We start from the raw sequence: 23,225 nt of genomic DNA, 5'->3' as shown, positions 1-23,225 counted from the left end.
TTTATTGCTGGATTTGAAAACAAGATCAAACAAACGCTTGAAATCCTAGCCAATCAAGGCTCTGAGAGAGGCCTAATCTTGAGAAAAGACAAATGTGAGCTGTGGTCAATTAAAGATTTACCCTCCGTTGATCAGGCAGTAAAAAGAAATTTGGGAAACGGTTTTGATGTTCTGGGTGCTGCAGTTGTTTCAAAAGACTTTGTCGCTTCTTGTTTGAAGAGGAGAGTTCAAAAAATTTTATCTATGCTGGACAATTTGCATCACCTCAACGATCCTCAATGTGCATTGGGTATCCTTCGTTACTGTTTGGGAACTCCGAAACTAGTATACTCTTTACGAACTAACACTCCATCCAACGAGATGCTCGAAGTGTTGAAAAGTTTCGATGACGGCCAAAGAGAAATGTTGGATCAAATTGTTGGCTCAATTATTGATGATGACGCATGGAAACAGTCTTCCTTACCTATCGGTTTGTCGAGACTAGGCATTAGACAGTCACAGGAGCAATATAAAAGTGCGTTTGTGGGATCAATTTTAGCCTCAGACGAGCTGGTCAACAAAATAACAAGTAGAAGTCCCACAGAAATTGACACTTTTAAAGAGTTAAACCAGAGTTTGGAACCGTTCAATCTACTTTCGCACACACAAAAGAAGATCCAAGAAGCACTTGATAAAGAAAAACTGGCTGCCCTAATAAGAAATCAAACGTCAACCAGGGAAAGAGCAAGACTCCAATCACTATGCCTGCCTCGTTCCGACGCGTGGCTTGCCGCGCCTCCCAATTCCCTCTATAGGTCTACACCTTTAAGCTAAGGAATTTCAAGTCAGTGTCAAGTACAGGCTCGGAATCGCGGTTTATGATCAAGAAAGAAAATGTCCTTATTGCAAGTCATGTATATTGGACACATTTGGTGACCATGCAGTTGCCTGCCATGGAGGGGGAGATGCGATTGCAAGGCACGATAGAATTCGCGATCGTATACCTTCAGCCTGTTCAGCAGCTAATTTGTCTCCAGTAATTGAAAAACGCAATCTCATCGCGGAAAACAACTCACGCCCAGGAGACGTCTATCTGCCTTCTTGGAAATCAGGCCAATCTGCTGCCCTAGACATAACGGTGACTTCCTCTCTGCAACCGAACATTATTTCTCATGCGGCAGAGAAGTCTGGCTATGCAATTGAAGCTGCTGAAGATCAAAAATATGCTCAGTATGAAAATAGCTGTGCTCAACAAGGAATTTTGTTCGTCTCTCTGGCAATCGAAGTTTTGGGCGGTCTGGCGAGGACTCTGAAGAAGGCCTTACTGCGCATGTCGTTGTTAGCTGATAGCAGAAATTATCAGTCAGTGGGACAATCCATTGCCTTCGACAGAGCAGTTCAGTCACTTTCTGTTGTCATCATACGAGGATCAGCTAATATACTGTTGTCGCGAGCCCCATAGTTGAACGCAGCAATTAGTTGAACTTGTCCGATAATCAGCGACCCTATTGTGTGGGACGTAATGTGAAGATAACTTTTCCTAGATGCTTCTGTTGAGCTGAATCAATCTGTTGATGAATTAGAAACAAGACCGATTTTTTATTGAACTCACCCAATGAGAGGGGAGTCTTTTCGTATGCAATGTCATCCAACAGTAGGGTACTTGAGCTCAGTTCATTAATGCAAGGAAATTTAAAAAAAGAGAGTAAAAAGGCTGAGGGAGAGAGGAAGAAACGTCAGAGATCGGAGAAAACATTAAGATTGGCAATAAGAAATAATCAGCAAACATTTAAATTTTAGACCAATATAAACCAAGATTATTTGATAATGGAGACCATGCAGATTGCAAGAATTCAGATTGCACCTATTTAAAAAAAATCTCAACATTGTTCAACCAAACCTTCGTCGAAGAAAAGATAAGCAGAGATGCCACCTTGAAGAAAAAACGCGATTGTGTATTTACAAGCAATGAAGAGAAATGCAAGCAGATTTCTCCATAAACACAAAAATTTTGACAGACATGACAGTGATTTGCACGTCGGTATTAGCTGTTTATGTATTACGATTGAAATAGCAATTCCGTATTACAGTAAAGGTGCCTTGTGAGGAAGTTCAACGTACTCAAACTGTCTCATGGAGAATACTGATAGTGACATACACATGGTGACCACAAATGAGAAGGGACATCACCGAGAGACATCTTAATTTGAACCATATAGAAAAATTGGTAAAACTTAACACCAATAATCCGCGCAGTGCTTTAGCAACGCGTAGTAAGGTGTTAAGTCGCAAATGAGGAAAAGCTAGATGACTTTGGGGGAGTTTCATACTCTGAAAAACAAAAAGGCCTCTGTTTTCTAGCTTGCAATGAAGAATTTTTCGATATCTACCTGCAGGAGTATTTAAAAAAGCAAACGGCAATAACAACCAAACAGTTTTAGAGAAGCACTTTTTTATGCCCTGGGTTCCTACTGCAATTCGTAAAGAACGGGCACGCTGTCAAATCACTCGTAAAACACTAAATTTTGTAAAAAAGAAAAAAATTAAATATAGTCAAAATTGTATACTTGACCACAGATCAATAGGATTAGTTCAAAACTTAATTCAATCTTTAAAGAGACATCTGATTTGCATAGAATTAGATAGTAGAACTGAATTCAACATGAGTTTTTTTTATCGAACTCAGTTATTTTTCGTGAAATAGGGAAATATTTTATTTATGAAATAAAGAAATCTAAAAAAAAATAACCAAATATCGTTAAGACAATATCGTCTGTCTCCTCTATGAAGAAACATTGTGTAACTGAAATTCGCTTCAAAACTCATTTCTTTCTGAGGGATGGCAATTGAATGTGATTTTTTCAAATACATGAGATAGTCAATTCCGAGAAAAACATTTTCTCATTGTTTCTCAAAATTTATATTTGTTTACCATTTATTTTCTTCTTTGTAACTACGTTACAGTAACTACTTAGTAACTACGTTTTCTAGCAAGCTTTTGCGAGTATTTTCGCAAAACTGAGTCTTCAATTTCAAAAATTTTAAATTTTTGAAATAGCAAAAGTTAATTGAATCATGCAGGCAGAACATGCCATGAAAAATGTTGACTCCATAAGCTTTATGTTCTTGACTTTTAAACAAGAGCTACTAATTGGTAATCATTCCTTCAACTGGAGAATTTCCATCGTGCTCTTGATATCTCAGGATAAGTTTTTCATACTCAAATTTAAGCTTGAATTAGGAATGACAAAAAAGGTTATCATTGGGACGGAAAAAAATGTTCAAAAATACAACAGTTTGAATGGTTTGCATGTTGACTGGGCGACACTCTTGAAATACGATAACCTTTATCATCGAACTTTCTGTTATTATGCAATGAAAACATGCATAAGCGTTTTGAAGATGAGGGGTGCGAAGACTGTGAACGCATATGGCCAATCAACCTTTTTTCTTGTATATTGTCCCTTTCCAACAGAAAACCAAAAATTTCAAATCGTTTATTCTTAGAACTATCCGTTTTCTGGCAAAAGCTTGTGTCTTCTTTTGCATGCTCAGAGATTTCTGTGAACAAGTTCTGTGTTGATACAAAATTTGTTTAAACGTCTAAGAAATCGAAATGTGAACGCATACAAGAATACAAAATCTATTCGACGTTTAATTATTCTGTCAAAGAAAAGCATTTCGCATAATTTCTAAGCAATTTCCGTGTCTAAGTCCAAGCAGTATCTGCAAGCAGTAATGAATTGTCATTAGAATCTATTTTTCTGAATCTTTGCCAAGACGTGTAGAAGTTGTAAAATCAATAGTATCTCCAAATTATTGTGTTCTACATGCACACTTCTAGTGTCTTCTGTAACTTTTAAAGAGATGGAATATCAACAAGTCTGCACAGACCTGGTTTTTCAGAAAAATACCGCACAGTTAACCAAGGACAGGCTAGAATTTTACTAAGATGCCTAAGGAAAATTTTCGCTTTTCAAGTTTCTCTACGCATTCTGTTTGATTTTTGAAGCCTTCAGTATTTAATTTAACTTCAATTTGTTGCAAGTTTGAGGGTTGAAAACTTAGCTTCTTATTTAGTGACTAGCTATTCAACAGGGGAAGGGTTGTAAAGGACACGGACAGCATTTCACATCAGCCTCCTCCACTTCTAAATGAGCTAGAGGTACAATCGAAACTAGCATTTTAAATTAATAGCATTTAAATTACTATTACGAATTAATTTTTGTCCCGGGCAATTCTTATCAAAGTTTTCTCAATGTGCATTATCCAATTCTCCTATAGTTTTATCATATGTCTTTGTTATATATAAGCTGCAATTTTTGTTCGACTGCTGTTGTCAACTTAAACATGCGAATTTTCGATCAAAAAAGCTCAAGGCAGCACTCCACACATAAGCACTTGAGTGAATTTGCACTCTCGAAAGCGGAAAATAGCCCTTAGCATAACTGTTGCTAAGTACTCGTAAAAAACCATGGTGCAAATAAACAATTATATTTGTCCAAAATACATCTATTTGTATACATATTTAGGGATAAAAATTTGTGGGAATTGAAATGTCACTTTGTAAACGAGGAGGAGGAATGTATAGATGAGAGGAAAGAAGGGTTATTAATAGACTAATTAAGTAGAAAATTGGTATCCAAATTGGTGACAGTTGAAATTGCTTTGCTGTTCCGATATCTGTTGCAAAATGAGGCGCTCTTTCTCAGCCGATTGGTGCTGCTGTTGTTGATAAGTGTCAGTGGACAGTTTGGGTTGATCTTTCATCAAATCCATAGACGGGACAGGACAGATTATGTTGAGATGATTTACGTGGAGGGGTGTGGCCGTCGAATTTGAAGGAATTGCTACATTTTGGTGCTCCATTGATGCTAACTTATCAGCTGCTCCTAGGATAGAATGTGGCGAAGCCCCTTGTGTAGCGCAATAACTAGCCAGACTTACTTCGTTTTTCGGGTCAATGAGTGAGGGTGGAATAGCTTCGCTGGCTGAGAACTGGCAATTTAACTCGTTGAATGCAGGATTTCTGTTTTGATATAATTTTGCATCGATAGCAGATGAAATGCCATTGTTTGGGTTACAATTTGGGTTTTGTTCAATTAGTTGCTCGTCCTCTCGAAGGTTCAAATCTTCGTCGTCACTGCTACTTTCACCATCACATAGAACTCCGTTCTCAAGATCATCTGGGTGTTTCTGCCCAGTCGGGTCATCCAGATAAGCGCCAGTCATTCGCTTCTCCTTCTGTCGTCGATTGCAAAACCACACTCGCACAACTTCCTTCTCAAGTTGCAAACTATTTGCCAGGGCTGAGATTTCATGTGCGGATGGTTTTGGTTGAATGTGAAAATTGTGCTCGAGAGCATTCTTAATTGACACCTCGATCGATGTCCGCTTCTTTCGTTTTCGTCCTTGCGATGCTATCTTGTCCAAAGCACTCGGGTAGCCGTTATTGTTTTCAGCTTCGTCAAGCCATTTGGTCAACAGTGGTTTCAGTTTGCACATATTTTTGAAGCTAAGTTGCAAAGCCTCGAATCTGCAAATTGTGGTTTGACTGAAAACATTCCCATACAACGTTCCGAGAGCCAAGCCAACGTCTGCTTGAGTGAAGCCAAGTTTGATTCTTCTCTGCTTGAACTGCTTCGCAAATTGTTCCAAGTCGTCATTTGAGGGTGTTTCTTCACACTCGCGTTCCATGCAGTCCAGCAAAGCCGTCTCGTCTAGGGTTCTCCCGTACAGCAGAGATTGGTTAGCATGAACAGCGGCGGCCGCTGCATAGTAGCTGTGGATGGTTGGTGTGGTTGATAACGGGTAGGGAGGTGCAGCTACATTCGGGGGTGGTGAGTCCAATCTTGAAGGTGTCATGTATCCGTTGAAAGGGTGCATACCAGCAGCTGCCAAATGTGACCAAGTATTTGAGCTTGCAAGTGGGTGTCCCATACCAACGGCGGGTTGTGCTCCGTAGATGCTCGAAGCCCCTGCTCCGTTTGGGAAGAAAGTTCCACTTTGGATTAGACATTGCGGGTTGTTCTGATAGGGAAAGGATGTCGCGTTCCATGATAGATTGCTTTCTGGGGATATCAACCATCCTGACCCTCCACTTGTTGTTCCAGCTTGTGGTGGAGTTAAACAAGTACTATATGGCGCTGTTGCCATTGCTCCCAAATCCTTATTATATGCTGAATAAGGCGAGGAGTTTCCGTTCCCCAAGGCAGAATGATGCTGCAATGCTTGTAATCCTGCAGCACTTGCACCCGCCGAGCTCACTGCAGAAGTTGCTGTCGCACATTGTAATCCAGCAGTTGGTTGTGGCATATTGGGCGATATTGTGGATGCTAGATATGAAGTATTGTAATCGGGTGCAGCTGAAGTTGCAACTCCGAAAGTTGCCGAGGACAAATTTTCCCCAAACGAGTTTAAACCGCTGAGACCGGAAGTTGTTCCAGTTGTAGATTGGTTGTAAGAGGGAGAGCATTGCTGAATCGGCTGAACTAATCCAGATGCAACAATTGAGCTGTCGTGAAGTCCAGGTGTAATCACCATTTTGAAAAATTAGCAGGTTTCGACGCGAATATTTAACCGTTTCAATTTTTACAGTTGATCAGCGGGTGATGAAAAAGTTGGAAAAATAAAGCAGCAGGCGGCGAAATGAGACTTTTCCTTTCTTTTCAGTGGAAGTGTCAACAAAATGGAAAAGGTGTTCAATGATAGGATGGCAATGATTGGATCTCGCCTGTGATTGGCTGAGAGTTAGCCGGAGGGGAAAAAGAAAGTATAAGTATTATTAAAGAGTGCCTAGCGTATGGAACTATTTCTCAAAATAAAGAAAAGCTGCTTTCTATAATGTAATTTGAGAAGTGGAAGCTAATAGAGCCGACTAAAATGGCAAGTGAGCAATTTAATTAGCATACAACACCTAACACTTCCTAGCCATTAACATACAGCTAAAATAGCAACAGAGAGATTGAGATACCCTGCCGACATTTCATAGACTAGAAGCCAGTTGATGACATTACACTCAACCCGGATGCTTAAAAATTCGATTTTCAAACTTTTCATATTATATAAGTTATAGCGACAAGAATGTTCTAAGTCTTGACAAACTTCTAACGTTCTGGTAGAACTAGCATCCTAAGGAACGTTTTAATTCGCAGCAACAATTGAGTAATATCTTTCAAACTACGTGTTTTATATCATCCGTTATCAATTTCTTTGATTCATTTAAACTCACAATTAAATCGCTAACATAAATTCAAATTAGTGGGTGCTGCCTTCTAAAAATCCCTACTTAACGAAATAAAAAAGGAGAAAGTCTGAAGATTATAATTGAGCAAAGCCTGCAATCCGAATTTGAAATTGATCAAAAATGCTTAAGCACACACAACTATGTACAATTTAGATACAATATCGGGGATATGATGTTAAGTATCACGTGTTAACTATAACTAAATTGATATTGAACATTTCAAAAATATATTCTCGATTTGACACTACTTAATGAATGGATTGGAATAGCTGGAACAGAAAGGGGTGTGACGCTGCAAGATAGTTTGGAACCTTAGCACCTCAACTTGATTCCTTTACTAGGGCCGAGATTGCCCAAATTTGAGTCATACATAATAGAAATATTGCATTAGCCCCAACCAAAGAATTATCCTCGTCCATTGTTGTCCCGGGAGTTAAGCAAAGCGATACAGGATAATTACCAGGTCCTGTATATAAATAGTAGCAAAGCACTATAACTAAGCTCAAAATTCACGATAAAGTCAGTCTGATTGTAAGGTAAGATTGAGGTTTTACTAAATTTCAGACGTTAAACTAAATATTAGCTGCATTTAGTTGCATTGGTTGTCTTTGTCTACATTTACTATTACACGACACCGTCAAAAATTTTACTGAAAAGTTGAAAAATTTTGGCCCCGACCACAGGACAAGATATCTGTTTTGACGCACGAAAATTTGACCATCAATTGATCACTATCCCAAAAATTTCTTGGAAAACTTTGGAAGAAATTCTACACAGAATTCTTGAAAACTATAATCATTCCAGTTGACGATGCCGACATATGTTGCATTTCAAAAACTACAAGTCCAGTCCAGTTAAATAGTGATTTTAGTCTGCGGCTGTATAGAGTTGTAGATCAATGCGTATCACTTGCGTCGCTATTCCAATCAGTTCATCGTGTTTTCCCTCCGGTACTTCCTAGTGCGCGCATCTCGAATCAGTTTTCGTCTTTCCTCGTTGAGTCTAGGAGAAAATTCAAATTGAGGAGGTCTTATGCTCCAGGGGTCCTGGAAATCCTCCGCAGATCCCCAGCCATATCTGGGCGTATCACGGGCTAATTGAATCATTGGATGGCTAAATTGTCTTCTGCTCATCATTACACCGTCCCGCTTAAGAGGCTGCTGTCCGCCTCTCTTCATTATAGAGCCGCGATCTGAAAAATCGAATAAAACCATTTGGTTTGACGCAATGACCAATTCATTACCTGGAAGTAGATGGATAAGGGGATATGAAATTAGAGGTGGGTGGGGCAGATAATTGAGGGGGTTGAAGTTGAGGGGGGGGGGGGGGTCAAAACCGCAAAAAAATAATTTGACACCATTTATTAATGTCTTCTCGAAAGCTACAGAGAATTCAAATACTCAGGGCTATCTGGGCATTCCGTTTTTGAGGCCAAAAGGCAAAAGCGTCCGACAAAAATCGTTCATACGAAAAATCGCATAAAAAGGAAGCAAGACTTCATTTGAGTGCAATTAAACATAACCCAATAAAGCTGCGCAAGACCTGCTTGTCGTAAAAGTTGAATAAAAACAGATAAATCAATAAAGCAAAGACGTCGCAATTCTTTTTAAAACTGTGAAGAAAAACAAACAATGTTTTATATTTCTTGTCCAGATTGAAAAAACTTAATGCGAAGGGGCTCAGATAATAAGCATAATAAGATGATGTCAATGAATATGACTTTGCAACTATGTCGTGTAAACCGAAATTTAACGTCAGACGTCATAACCGAAACAAACATACCCAACAAATTCAAAATGCCAATAAAAACATAGCCAGCAGATTGCCGGAAAATAGCCGCGACAGACGCTTGGGGCCTTCCATGAATTGAAACAACTAAAGAGATTAGATAGACAGATCAACCACCAGTCCTTCAATAGACCACTAGACTTTTTGGGTTAGCTTTGGACGGTCGTTTTTATGAGACACATAAGCTCTATAAGGAGAAAGCCCCAATAGGGCTTTTCACAACTAGGATCTTTTCCGTTTGTGCCCCCTCAGCTTAGTGGGTGCATATTATTTGCACCCCTCAGAAGCACGTGCAATATTTTTTTACAATGGCTTACTATGTAACGGCAAGTGCTTTGTAACTGGGGGCGCATAACGTACTGGGGGGCAAAAACTGAGAAGATCCCAAAATTAATATTCGAAATCAAAAACTCAAGACTCTAATAATCAAGAAACATACCCGGCAGATTGCCGGAAAATAGCCACCGTTGATTCCAATAAGCATGATTGGGATTGCACGAATAGAATATATTGAAAAAAAAAAGATATTTGTACAAAAACATTTTTTAAGTCTGATTTATTTTGATGGTATTTCGTAGTTGAACATACCTTTGTTTCTTAGAGAGAGGCTACAGGGGCTGCTATCATAACCAAAAGCATTAGAGATGCTAAATAAGACTTATAGGAACGACGTTCAAATAGCGGGTATCCAAAATTGGGCTTTATGGGTTTATCCCGTTTCTGTTTCTGAATTCAATTTTTTATACTGACTCTGTTCATTTTGAATTGCTTTACTGGGCAAGTGATGTGCAAAATCACTTTTAACAGAATGAGAGAAGAGAGAAACTAGCCTAAAGAAGTCAAAAATATTTCACGCAAAATGTTGAAAAAGCGGCAAAATGAGCTAAAGCAAAACATTTTTTTCTTCGACGAAAAAAAAATAGGAGCGGTATAATAGCCGGATGAGAAGATGAGGGCGGCTATTAATTAGGGCATATATGTTTGGCACTACTTAGCTGCACCCTATTGACCTTTAATAAGTAAATGTTCATAAAATTTAAAGTCCCATAAGTGAGTTCAGAAGTCATTTTTTGAGTGAGGTAAGTCATTGGAAAAAGTCAATTCCAAGAAGTCAGGGTAAGACGAAACAAAAATCTGTTAGATGAAGTAAAAAAAAATTAGGAGCGCTATAATAGCCGCCTGGAATTGAGGACGCGGCTATTAAATATGACCGAACAAGAATTTCAGATTTCTATTTGAAGAAGTATGTTTTACGGATTTTCAATTTAGATGAAAATTTTTGATAATAAAAAATTAATAACATAAACCGAATAAAGCCGGACGAATTGCTCTCGAATTAGAAAGGGGCAAATGCTAGAGAAAAATATTCTTGTAAAAACCTAACTGTGGTATTAGCTAACTCCATATACTGCTAAACATTTAGAGCTTAGAGGCCTCGAACCTACTATCTCCAGAACCGCGATCAGGCATGCTACCGTTGCACCAACACTCTGCTGAAGTAGCAGCTTTGTCAGCTCGATATACCACAAGCTGGGTTATTACATTCTCAGTTAACCTCAAATCCTTCAATTAAAGTATCAAAAATCGTTTTGAAGTGGAGAAAGTCACTTTTGAGAGGTAAGTCGCCATGTGTGACCAGAACTTGATCATGCGAATGAACCAAAAGGCTCGCTCCAATAATAGTGAAAATGACCCAGCTCATTCGAAATTGTATGAATGACCGAAAAACAAATTTGCATTCACCTGACTTTAGAGGCCAGAAGAAAAATCTTGAAAGAAAAAGAAAGAAAGAGAAGGCCATAATAGCTGCGCTCACCTATCGCAATATTAAAAACCAAGTATATTGCAATACAGCTACGCTTAGCACCTATTTGATACATTTCAAGCACTAAATAAACTTAATCGATAAAAAAGAAAGAATTTCTGACTAGCATTCCGTCCGAAGCTGCACTCAAACCAGGCCGAGCTAGCTTTCGAATCCATTATTTTTATCCTAAAATTTGACCTTTTGTATTCAGACAATAAGATGAGGGGCGCTACCTATGGTCTCTCCAATTATATTGTTGGTCTTCTTGTCGAACTCAAACTGTTCCTGAATGGCCTCCCTTTCCAGTTTCTGTTTTCGCTTCAACTCTGCCAGTGCCGGACTGCTCTTGGAGGGGTTCACATGTCTGCTCTTCGTTCCATAGAGAACCAACTTAATGTTTGTGACTTCCGCTTTGAACTTGTTTGACTGAATGTAGCTAGGTCGGAGAGAATCGTCATAGGAGAACTTTACTTTCCAATCGCCGGTCGCGGGTTCGCCTGAAAGAATTATAGTTCAAATTAATCATCTTGCACATTGATATACTTCGATTACATCACAGTTGTTAAAAGGTTTAGCATTTGAAAGCGGTTAAATGAATTACGGTTACATATCGCTATGGCAATGACCTTTACAAAAACACATTATCATCAACTATTTACTTGAACAAATTTGTTTTATTAATTGCTTTCAATTAACTATGGTCGAACAATTGCTCGGAAACGGGAATAAATTTCCCCTTGTACCGCAAGTCAGGGCTCCCCACCAATTTTTGATCGCTGTGAACCTGAAAGACCACTAAAGCTCTAAAATACGCTGCACCTTGTATTCGGGATTTAGTAGTTCATCCAATTTGAGGACGACGGGTCAAATGGTCAGCCAAAATATTGATGGCACAAAAAATTGCATAAAGAAAGACGTTCGGCAAATTACTCTCAAACGAATGGCGAGTGGTCCAACCTTCCCAAAACATCCCATGTGATTAAACCTCCTCAGCAGTTTTGGTGACGTTTACTAGTTTAGTGAGATTAGTAGTGTTCTAAGAGCACTGGAGAAAAAGTCAGTTACAAACTTTGAGAGAAATTAAATTTAGCCGGCAGATTGCTCGTCAATAGCAGCCAAAGATACTGTTGAAACCCCTACCACCAACACCAAAGACAAAAAACCTATTCAAAAACTGAAATTGATTTCAAATTCTACTCTTATTTCCAAATCAGTTTTGAAACACTGACGTATATCAAGCAAAATGGTCTCTTAATTATCGAGCTTGGGTGACTGCTATTGAAAATCAACTGGAGATAAAGTTCTCAATTTAGATTTAGTGCGTCCAGAAGTCAAATAATTGAATGATGTATGTCATTTTGATGAATAAATTTATCATACGAGTGATAACTTTTACCAAGACGGCAATAAATGAAGTCACACACGAATTCAGCAACATTTTTTCGTCCCTTTTCTGGCCAGATTTTGGAAACTGTCCTGAATAAAACTACCACTCACTCACTGACTGACTCACTCACTCGCGGTTATTTTTCCCGACAACGTCAATCTCAAATGAATTTTATACAATAGGAGTTTAGAGACAAACTTTAAACTTTAAGGAAAACCAAAGCAGAAACTAAAATTACAAACATTTCCAAAAAAACTCGATTTTTACGAATGTCATTAAAATAAGTGGCATGAAAATTAATGAAACACTCAACTGAAACATGAACTCTCTTACATCTATTGCACTATTTATCAATAGCAAGCATATATCAATTATAATGAAAACAATTGATGCGGACCACGCAACAAATGTAGAAACAAATGCAGGCAACAATTAAACGTCCAAAAACCTTCGAAAACAAATGTGGTCCAAGCCAATTAAATAATTATCCTGTAACTTAAACCAATAAATAGATTCAATTAGAGAGCAAAAGGAATTAGAAAAGTGAACAACCTCACTGACCTTATCCATATTAACATAATTATCCAAAAATTTTGAAACAACAAAAATAACATGGGAAAACTTACTGACAAAAACTCAATAGCATTTGAAAAAGTTTGAGTTTCCTTTTATTTGTGACTCCAAAAAACTAGACGGCAAAACTCCCTGTAGTACAGGTAGTTTGATGCAAAACAAGAGCAAATGGCAGAAACTCTCATCAAAATGGGTTCATAAAGAAAAAGCAGATGAGAGCGAAAGGAGATGACGATGGACAAAACCGAAAAATAATGTTCTCCAAAAATGTCTCTGGCAACATTCTCTACAAAAGTCAGAAATGCAATTTCCCCATTATTATTCAAGTAAAAATGTTTAAAACAATTAAAAATGCAAAGAACAAAAAACAAGAAAAGAAATTTGTATAATTTATTTGTATATTGAGAAGTGCGATGTCCAGCCTTCAAATGTGAGCTCACAGAGCAAACAGAATAGCCCTTAGAAAAGAAATTAACAAAAGCGAGAAAAAACTAAAAAAAGAGAAAAAACTAGTAAAATCGCTGGAAAAAACGGACAAAAATTGGAAAAAATTCCTAAAATTGACAAAAAATTCAAAATAATTATCAAGAAAATTGAGATACTAATTTCAACTACATGCCACGACAAAATCAAGAAGAATGCATAAACTTCCATAAAACCATTACGCACGGCACACTGATTTTAAAAACTAGCACAAAATTGAATCTAAAAGTAACATTTGCTTCAGATGGTCAAAAACTTTTGCACATTATTGCTTCAGATGGTGAAAAATTCTTGCATATCATTACTATACCTAATTGAGAGCAACACCTTTGAGTGGACAAATTGGAGTTAAAACAAAAACCATGCCCAGAATTAGCGGAAAGCAAACCAATTGCCAGAAAATAGCCGCCATTAATTCCTATAACACCGATTGGGAATGAAAGAACAGAAGTGCGAACTATTTCGAGTTCATTTTATTGTTAGAAAACCTCCCGATATTTAATGACAGGATACGGGGGCTATTAGCAATATCAATAAGCATTAGAGATCGTAACTGTAGCTTAAAAGAACAAACTTCAAGTAGCGGGCATCTAAAATTGGGCTTTAGGGGTCATCCAGTTGAACGTTTAAATATTTGCTTTTGTTTTTATGACTCCGTTCATTTTAGATTGCTTTCCTAAGCAACTGCTGTTTAAAAGCACTTTGAGCAGAATAAAACTAGCCTGAAGAGGCCAAAAATATTTCACGCAAAATGTTGAAAATGCGGCAAAATGCTGCAAAGCGAAACAAATTTTTATTCGACGAAATAAAAAAACAACCGGAAGACTCCGGAACTGACTCGAATTACATATCCACTTAGGCACCAGACAAATACTCACTTCTTTATGAAAACAAGTTCCTCTACTTATTTATGATTGTTATTTTGAAACAATAACAGAAAAATCTAATCTGTTAAAATAAGATAAAAATTTCAGAAAATACCGTCACAACTTGCGACCCCCAATAAATTATTGGTCGAAAAGTTGCAATTAAAATTTGTTTCAATCGATAACTAAAAGTTTCTCTGCTTATTCATGATCGTTATTCTTAAACAACAACAGTAAACTAAACATGAGAAAAATCTTCTGTTAAAATATCAAACAAAAATTTCAGATAAAAACGTCACAACTTGCGCCCCCTAAGAAATTAATGTTACGAAAATTACAATTAACATTCGTGTTATTCGATAAACGACCACCAATTGAACAAAAACTATAAAACGGTGCACACGGAGAAAACAGAAACAAAAAGAAACAACATTTATAGTTTACAAAACCCTCTACAAAATGCTAAATGCTGCTTCACAACCTTCAAAACACTTAATGCTGTTTCCCATCAATTATTCAGTGCTAATTGCTTTTCTGCTCAATTGGCTATCCAACCAATGCCTGTCAGAGACCCACTAACCAACAATTAAAGCAAACAAAAGAAAACATGAAAAATTAGAAAAAAATGGTATCCTTTATTTTATAATATAATCTGACCTACATAACCTTGACCTGTCATCTCTTAACATCAGCACCAAGTAAACAGCTCCCAATTAACTAGGGAACAAGAAAACCACAGCAAAACACAATCAGAAATTTGCATCATTTCTCAAAAAACACACGAAATTGAAAAAATTTGATAACTTCATTTTTTTTAACAAGCACAACAAAAAATCGATTTTAATTAAATCAATTGATCATCAAATGCACTAAAAAATTAACCTTAACAAAAAAGAAAGGCCCCAATTGCTATAAAAAATTGAAGATTGCGAAAAGTGCTAAAAAGGCGTTCAACAGGTCAGAATTGCAAAGCAAAAGGAGCTCAAAATTTCATCTTAGTCTAATATTTGCCTCAAATATTAAAAATGCTTCCAAACTTACGTTTGTTAGCCAAACTGAGTCAGGAAAACAGTTTTGGAAGAAAAGTGTAAACAGAAAACCGCTTTGAAAAAGCCGCACGTGATCAAAACATCTCGCTCGCGTAGTGAAAAATTTCACACGCAGCCTGTGAAATTGTATCCTGTGAAAAGAAAAGTGGCCGATTAAAAAATAGATCACCATAACTCTTGGAGTCGTAAAAAGAAGCGCAACTATAGTCTGCTGAGAAACCTGTAATAATAACCTCGCTCTCTCAAAAACGATATGAACGAAAAGCACTCTCTTCTCTTTGCTCTTCAATTCGTTCAGCCGTTTGATCAAAACATTTAGTTTTCACATGCGGCATTGACTTTTACATCCTGTTTGAGGCCGACAGGATGTAAATAGGATGTTCACTCCAAAAACTTTTGATCGATACTCTTTGGACTTTCACTCCAAAAATTTTTGATCAAAAAATACGCTCCACCAATACTCCTCTTCGAGTCTTAAAAAAGACAGCGCACCAATACAATTCAAATTCTTTGAATTGCAGAAAAATCGCGATGAAATCATCGACAGCCCCTTTCGTAAGTTAAATGCTTAGTTATGAACCCTTCGGGTAATTGTTTGCAAATAATATCAAAAAAAATTTCAATCTGAGTGCAATGTATACGCATGAACACTTCGCATAATTTTTTGCACATATCTCTTAAATTGATATCTCTTAAATTAATTAATATAAAACTTAGAGAAGTGCGTATATGGCAGCGATATGGTTTATAATTATTTATAAAAATACAAAATTAAATTAATTGTTCAAAAACTATACTTTAACGCGCCTTCCTATTACATTAATTCTGTCACTTTTTCTGTCGGCTTCACTTACCTAAACTTTGAAGCAACTTTTTAAGCTAGCCCCTCATTGTGTGAATCAAACAGAACCAAGTATTGGACAAATGTCTCTTCTTATGGGGTGACCAATAATTACGTTTCAATATTTATTGGACATATAATTATCAATAAAAATATTCCTGAAGAGCTTGTGAAGATCTTCCTGTGCTGATAAATCCGAGATCGAGAGGGTGAAATCAATCAGTTGACAAAATCAGAAACAAGAGTTTATTTGTTAATGAAAGACAATGTACTACTTATTTAATTGGAGCCATTGGTTTTGATTCAGTTTAGGATTACGCTGAAATGCATTACATACAGCATTATTTATTTTCTACTTAGTTGACATTCGATAGACGCTTTTTATTACTTCACTTAACCCACAATTATGCTAATTCAGCATCAACACACAATATCAAGTTCATCCATGTCGCACTGAAAGAAAGTGAACATTGCAAATGTAGCCGGGTTGCTGCATTTCAACACATGAGAAATTATATGACATTTCACAACATAAAGAGACGTGATCCGGAAAATCGATGTTTGATTAGGATACGAATAAAGACACACACGTACAGATATAGATGCAGCAAAACTACTCGGGACCGCATATTTTTCTTTTTCGTTTTTTTTATCTTTGTTTGTTTACTAGGCATTTTATTTCCCACTTCAGATAGTGAGTTCTGAAGCAGTGCGTACGCACAATCACAAATACTGAATCCCTATAATTATCTGTTGCGGTACCTGTAAATCCATGAAAAATTGATCAGTAGCCCCTCAGTGGGATAGTAATTCCCATAAAATAGGACAATATCAGTGGATAAGGTAATCTATTATCTCGCAGATTGTCTGCACATATTTTAGCACTACTATTTATTCAAAGAGCCTTGAAAAATCAACTGTCATAATATTCAAAACAAAAATCAATTTTGAACGTAGTTGACGCATGTACATCCTTCAATGTATTAGGGCTATTTTTTGTTAAATAGAACAGACACATATATTTGATCTGAACAAAGCAGAAATTGGGCTAACGGGAGAGAGTTATGAAGATAGCCTAAGTTATTAAAGTTAAGTTAGAAAGCACGCTTAAAGAAGTTAGGCAGAGTTAAGTAGTTAGAGATGAGTGTTAGTTAAAAAGTTAGTTGTGTTTAGGGGTGATTTGATTTTGGTGATAACGAGTATTGATTTTGAACGGCTGTATGAACAAAAGTTAGCGTCATTTATGGAATCAGCTCCCAGATAAAATCAACAAGCCCTCACAAAACCACTGCAGGCCTTATTGACACCTATTCAACAGGCCTCTTAGTACACAACAATACACAACTTAGCACAGCGCCCAACTTACACAAAGCACCCAAAGCTCACTTACCCCACTCTCCGCCATTCCTCTCCCCTCTTCCCTAATTTTTATCACTACCACCCCTCACCCGCGCCCTCCCTCTTACTTTCAACCCTGCACATTAAACCCAATCGCTCTTAGTATAAAAGCATGACCACACTTTTGACTTGAGATGATCCCTATAGTCTCAGCTTATTGTAAGTAACAGTCATTTCAGGCAGGCCGTTTTAATTGAAAAGGATATTAGACCTTCACTTGGAATTGCCCCACACCCAGATGCATGCCAGCATAATGTGTGAAAAGTAATTACAGATATATCTAAACAATCACTCTAACTAAGGTGCCTTTAAACCACCAATTCTAATGGTTGCTGTGTTGTTTTAAATTAATCCAACTTGGGTATTGTTTCTAAAAGCTACTCTGAAATAACCTTTAATTGGAAAGAGCTTCCAGCTTTTGATTAGTTGATAAAAACAGAAAATGAAAAATAATGCATGTAGTAAAATCCAGTTGATAACACTACCAGTCAACTATCGAGATGGTTCATGAAGCACAGAGAAATTTTAGAAATAACTTAGAATTTAAATTAGCAGAAAACAGAACGTTTTGCCTCCCAACCACGCACTCGAAAAGTTTGAATCAAAAGTTTAACGAATGCTTTTTTGGTCTTTTTGCAGTCACAGACAAACCTAGTAGCAGCACTCTAGCGTATAGCAGATACAACAGATATCCTCAGTGGAACATAAATAATCCCAAAAACTACTTTTGAGAGTCAAATAAACAAAAACAAACTCCACACTAAAATGACTATACACACCACTCAGTTTCAAATTGCCGATTAGAAGTGAGAATGACGTCGCAAAATTTTGATATTTATTAGAAAAAAAAGACGGTCACTAGCTCGAGCAGCTATTGACAAGAAAATCGTTACTCCAAGATAAAGATAGCAAATTACGCCTTTGAGCTCTATCAGATGAAAATGACAGCTGAAAAGGTTTTGATTCGTTTATTTCAGTCGGGCAACAAGCAGATATTATTTACCTTTGAGCCTGACCTTATTAGGTTTGTACATGTAACAAGTTTCGGGTGCATGATTCCAGAACGCATATCACCGGAAACGCACGCATCATAAACTACTCACGAAAGACCCTTCCAGCCACAGAAAACAGAAAACTTTGGAGGTTGTTTTCAAAAAAATCTTTTGCTTGTCATTTACACATGTAACTTCAAAAACAATAATACGAAACAACGAATTTTACTTTAATTCGGGTTTTTGAATCTGAAAATTCGTAACTAAGAAATTTTGAATTTAGCTTAAAAAATCATTTAAAAAATGAAAATTCTAAGGCTCCTGTATGCGTGAAGGTATCAACCATAACTACTATCTCAACTTCTTATGCTTCGCCATATTTGACATAATGGCGGTTTTTATTTGGAAAATTTTTTGACCACACCACAAATTTGAGTAAAGATAGACATATTACTGAAAAACTCGCTGTGGACCCTAATGAACGAAGTTGGAGTAAATCAGTTCGAGAAAAATAAAGAATTGTCGAGAGCCTAATTTTTTTCCAAGTATCAAAAAGTGCTCTGATTTGATCCGCAGTTTCATTAGATTTGATAAATATGCTGATCTCACTCTATAAATTGAATGACCGCAAGCGCAATACAAAAAAAACAATTAGCAGTAAACTCTAAGGAACTTTGAAATCTTATTGCATGAGAAAAAATTGACGACAGCCTAATTTTGTTCTCAAGCGTTAAAAAGTGATTCGATTTGGTCCGCATTTTCATTAGATTCGATAGATATGGTGAATTCGCCTCTAGATTGGAGGATAACAAGATCAATACTAATAGCAGTTGGCAACATACTAAGAACTGTGAGCGCACTCGTTTAAATTTGCAGAATGAATTCTAAATTCATTTGAAACAGTCAGAAATCAAACGTGAAGTGGTGACTTCCGTAAAAACGAGAAAGTTGAATAAATTGTACAAAATGAGAGCGCCTATGAATAGCCTTTGAAGCTGACGGCAGCCATTACCCATAAGCGACTAAGGGCGACCGAAGTTGTCTCAAATGACTGGCGAATGGTTCGCTTCTATATTCACAATGTTATGCCTATCTTCACTTAGTAGGCGCAGGAGCGGCAAGATTGTGTTAAAAAGTGGGGGTCACACTTAAAATGTGGGGGCCAAAGCCCCTCACAATATGAATTTATGTTTAAAAGTTCCACTGAATTGCATACTTACAGAATAGTAATGTTCTAAGATAACTGCTGAATGAATAAATGCTCTCTGGCTTTTACCGTTTTTCTTCTACCAGCTTATCCCGTTTTTCAACACAAAGTACCAAAAATTGGAGGACGTAAAAATATTGGATGTACGAAAAATAGCATTAAAAACAACCGACTAACGTCGGACGAATTCTTCTCGAATGACGGGCGAGGCAAACAATTTAGAAGGGCGCATAGGCTAGAGAAAATTTTATGGTTCAAAAACTACTAACCGTGAGGGGTTAACCCTCGACATCCTGGATACGAGTCTTCCACATTAACCACAAACGTACACGCGCTATGTACGGTTAAAGCTGGCAATCGGTTTTAATTTAGCAACAAACTTTATTTCTGAATGCGTGCAGTTCAAATCACTCAGAAAATCAAAAAGTCAAGCATCCAAAAGTGACTCACGAAGTGAAATCGAAAGATGGTTCTAGAAGAAAACGGTCACCTGAAAATTTTGCATTAAAAAGACACGCATGTTTACAGTATTTGCTTCAAACTTCGTTCAAGAGCTATCAAAGACCGTGACGATTACAATTGAAAAAGTTTTGAGAGCCATTAAAAAAATCACGCCTACGTAGCTTCCAACGTGCTAAAAAAACTAGTGATATCGTCCTCAAAATGGCGCGTCTGAGGAACTACGAGCCAAATATTTGGACAAGTGAATCGATTCTTATTTCTCTCACCCCAGTGAAGAAAAGAGACAAATGGCCATGTTAGGAGTGGCGCGGATGAGTTGTCCTTGAAACGTGGCCTCATGAGAATGGAGGTGAATCCGTTAGGAGAAGTGAGTTCCACTTGTACGGCGCCTCTAAAGGAGGCCTCGTAGGAGGTGATGACGACCGCGTGCTCAACATAGTTCACCTCATCTATGCACTGCTTGCCATCAAATGTGAAAATCAACTGGTCATCGCTGTCCATCTTGTGCATAGCCCTGCAAACAAGGTTCATCCTATTTTTTTTTTGGTTAGTAACCATCAATCCATAATCCAAATTTTAGCTTCTAGCTTATTTCTTGGGAAACAAAAACATAACTGACTAACGTCAGGCGAATTGCTCTCAATCGACCGGTTGGCTTCGGTAGTAGCCAGCTTCGGCTTAGGGATGCTGGCATTAGGGGGGGGGGGGGGTGATATCGATGTGTGTGGGGATTTGGTTAAGCGATGGGGGGGGGGTAGTGTTGTGAGAAAGCTGGACGAGAGGGGGTCCAAATCGCGAGAGAGGTCGGAGGAGGGTTGACGCGGGGTGTCGGGAGGGGGTTGGTGGGGGGGGGGGGGGTGACTGGGCGGGAGAGGGGGGTTTCTGAGGGGCGTCAAACTTTTAAGACTAAGAACCGCCCTCTCACACCCTGAAATTGTTTCAAAACAGTTTTGTTGAATACGAGTAAAACGGAAGGGCTAGAAAGGCGGAAGGCTCTAAGAGAGCTGCTCAGCCACGTAATGCCCACCGAGCGCGACCTGTTCATCCAATTTTTGAGGAAAAAAATTAGAAGGGTTGTAGAAAACTGATCAAGCGAAAAATCGAATAAAAAGGCCACATGACTAATATAGTTGCTACAAACTCTGAGAGCAATTAAAATGCAGGATAGAGTAAAAATCGTAAAAATTAATCTTTACGAATAATTTCAAATTACGTTTTAATTATGCGTTTCATGCTGACAATGGTTAGCGTGGTTATAGTATGTTAACCAACAATTGTTCGAATATGAGAGTTATCATTTCGTATGTTATCTCTTCTGTATTTCTTTCTGTCATAATTTCTATGAGGAGGTAAAAACTTAATACTGATCTAAAGACAATTTTGCATTGCATTTCGACACAAAAATTAATTTTCACTTTATTCTGGTGGTTAAGGATCAACTAACAGCAGCACAGCACAGCAACTGCAGAGATAATGTTCTGGTTTAGCTTATAGAGTTACTTCTATATTAAAAGAATTGGTGTTAGGAAAATTTGTGAAAAACGAAAAAACTTGCACAACTTCACCCTTTCCATTAGATTAACCATTCGAATATATTGAACTACAAAAATTAGTAGAAACACGCATATAAAAGCAGCAAAGTAACATGGCAATGACAATCTGAAAAGATCAACATTGCTCTTTCGAAGTTTGGGGTGTGGAAAAATGTAAACCGAGAAGAGTGAGACGACGAAACAAAAACGAAAACCAATATCACCACAATATAGCTTGGCTCAGCTTACAGCTTTGGACCTATAAAGAGAGCACCTATAATTAATTTGATATGAGTTGCTTCTTACAGAAACACTTGAACTTAATAGCTGTCAGGTCGTTGTCAACTAGTACCTTGAGAGCTAAGAAGAGATGATCTCTTAACACTCCATGAGACATACTATATACCAAGGACAATTTACCTTGCTCACTCGATACCTCCTCCCATAGCTCAGAGAATCTCGTATTTATTTGTAGCACCCGAAAACAAATCTACAACTTATCCCACGCATCTTTACAAAATACCGTCAGAACACTGCTGCCGTGAAAACTTTAAGTGTCTATGTACAAAACAGTACAAGTTCAGTTTGTGTGTGCTTATAACTGTGATGTGGACTATGGCTACTGCAGGGACACGGAGGGTAGTGTTAGTAGTAGTAGTAGTGAAAGCAGTGTTGAAAGTAGCAAGAGCAGCAGAACTAGCACTAGCAGCATAGGCAGATTGAGATGAGGGTGGTGGGATTAAGGCCAATTCCAATTCTGATCTCTTTAATACCCCGCGAGACTCGACCAAACTGTCCATCAATACAACTCCCACTGCCGCTATTGCTCTTGTGCTTAGTTCTACAGTTCCACTTATACTTATTATACTTGCGCCATTGCCAAACACAACATACAATCTCTCATTCTACATATGTACATGCTCACTGTACTCAATGCAAAAAGTGATGCGATCACTGCAGAAAATAATCTTGTATCTTCCACTCATACACTAGATGATATAGCTACCCAGAATCACTCCAGCTGCACTTTTGGCCCAATCCAATATCGGGAGTAATAATCGTTCCAATGTCCTATTCCTCATTTAAAATATCCCTTAAGCCCACCCGCGCCCTGCCAACATTGTACTGCCGCATGTGATATATTTAATTGCAGCCCAATTCAGGCTCCAAACAGATCACAGCTCAAAGGCTACCACAGACTAACTGCCGCTCAGTAACTAACAATCACTCACTCACTTATAACTGAACTCAGACCTACTAACCTTGCCAAGACTGAAAAGAAGTTACTTACTTGAGCAACAGTGTAATGTCATGCTAATTAATCATCTGTATTCAAACTACTGTCCATCACAAAACAGACACTCTTTTAGAATAATATTGTTTCTATTAACCTTTAAGATAGGCAGTCCAATCTATACAGTGTAAAAAGTAGACTGCCAGACAGACATAGGCTACATCATAAGCGAACACACAACCAACAAGACAGGAAGGAAGAATTGCTAACTTTCACTTAATTCCCTAACTCCCAGGAGAAAAGCCTCAATTGACCCTCATCAAATCATCTAGATACAACAAACAACTCTAAATCAATATGCCGTTAAAAGCATGCCATAGA

The 23,225-nt window shown here is 37.7% G+C and overlaps 2 protein-coding genes across 2 annotated transcripts in view; both read right to left on the bottom strand.

Annotated features, from left to right (window-relative positions):
• Positions 1 to 4,085: 4,085 nt before the first annotated feature.
• Positions 4,086 to 6,915, bottom strand: LOC142335227 (uncharacterized). Its single transcript, XM_075383625.1, has one exon. The coding sequence runs from the start codon at positions 6,520 to 6,522 to the stop codon at positions 4,603 to 4,605; it is 1,920 nt and encodes a 639-aa protein (XP_075239740.1). The 5' UTR covers positions 6,523 to 6,915; the 3' UTR covers positions 4,086 to 4,602.
• Positions 6,916 to 7,286: 371 nt separating this feature from the next.
• LOC142358590 (neuroendocrine convertase 2-like) overlaps positions 7,287 to 23,225 on the bottom strand; it is a 77,590-nt gene continuing 61,651 nt past the window's right edge. The window contains exons 11-13 of the mRNA XM_075410016.1: positions 20,345 to 20,592; positions 11,054 to 11,317; positions 7,287 to 8,417 (exon numbers count right to left, since the gene is read on the bottom strand). Coding sequence (XP_075266131.1) covers positions 8,152 to 8,417; positions 11,054 to 11,317; positions 20,345 to 20,592 — 778 coding nt within the window. The 3' untranslated portion in view covers positions 7,287 to 8,151. The remainder of the gene's footprint in view (positions 8,418 to 11,053; positions 11,318 to 20,344; positions 20,593 to 23,225) is intronic.

Source organism: Convolutriloba macropyga, chromosome 2 (genome assembly GCF_964194025.1).
Source record: "Convolutriloba macropyga chromosome 2, txConMacr16.3, whole genome shotgun sequence".
Taxonomy (NCBI): Eukaryota; Metazoa; Xenacoelomorpha; order Acoela; family Convolutidae; genus Convolutriloba; species Convolutriloba macropyga.
Note: the sequence above shows the minus strand (reverse complement) of the source record. Positions and strands in the feature narration are given on the sequence as shown.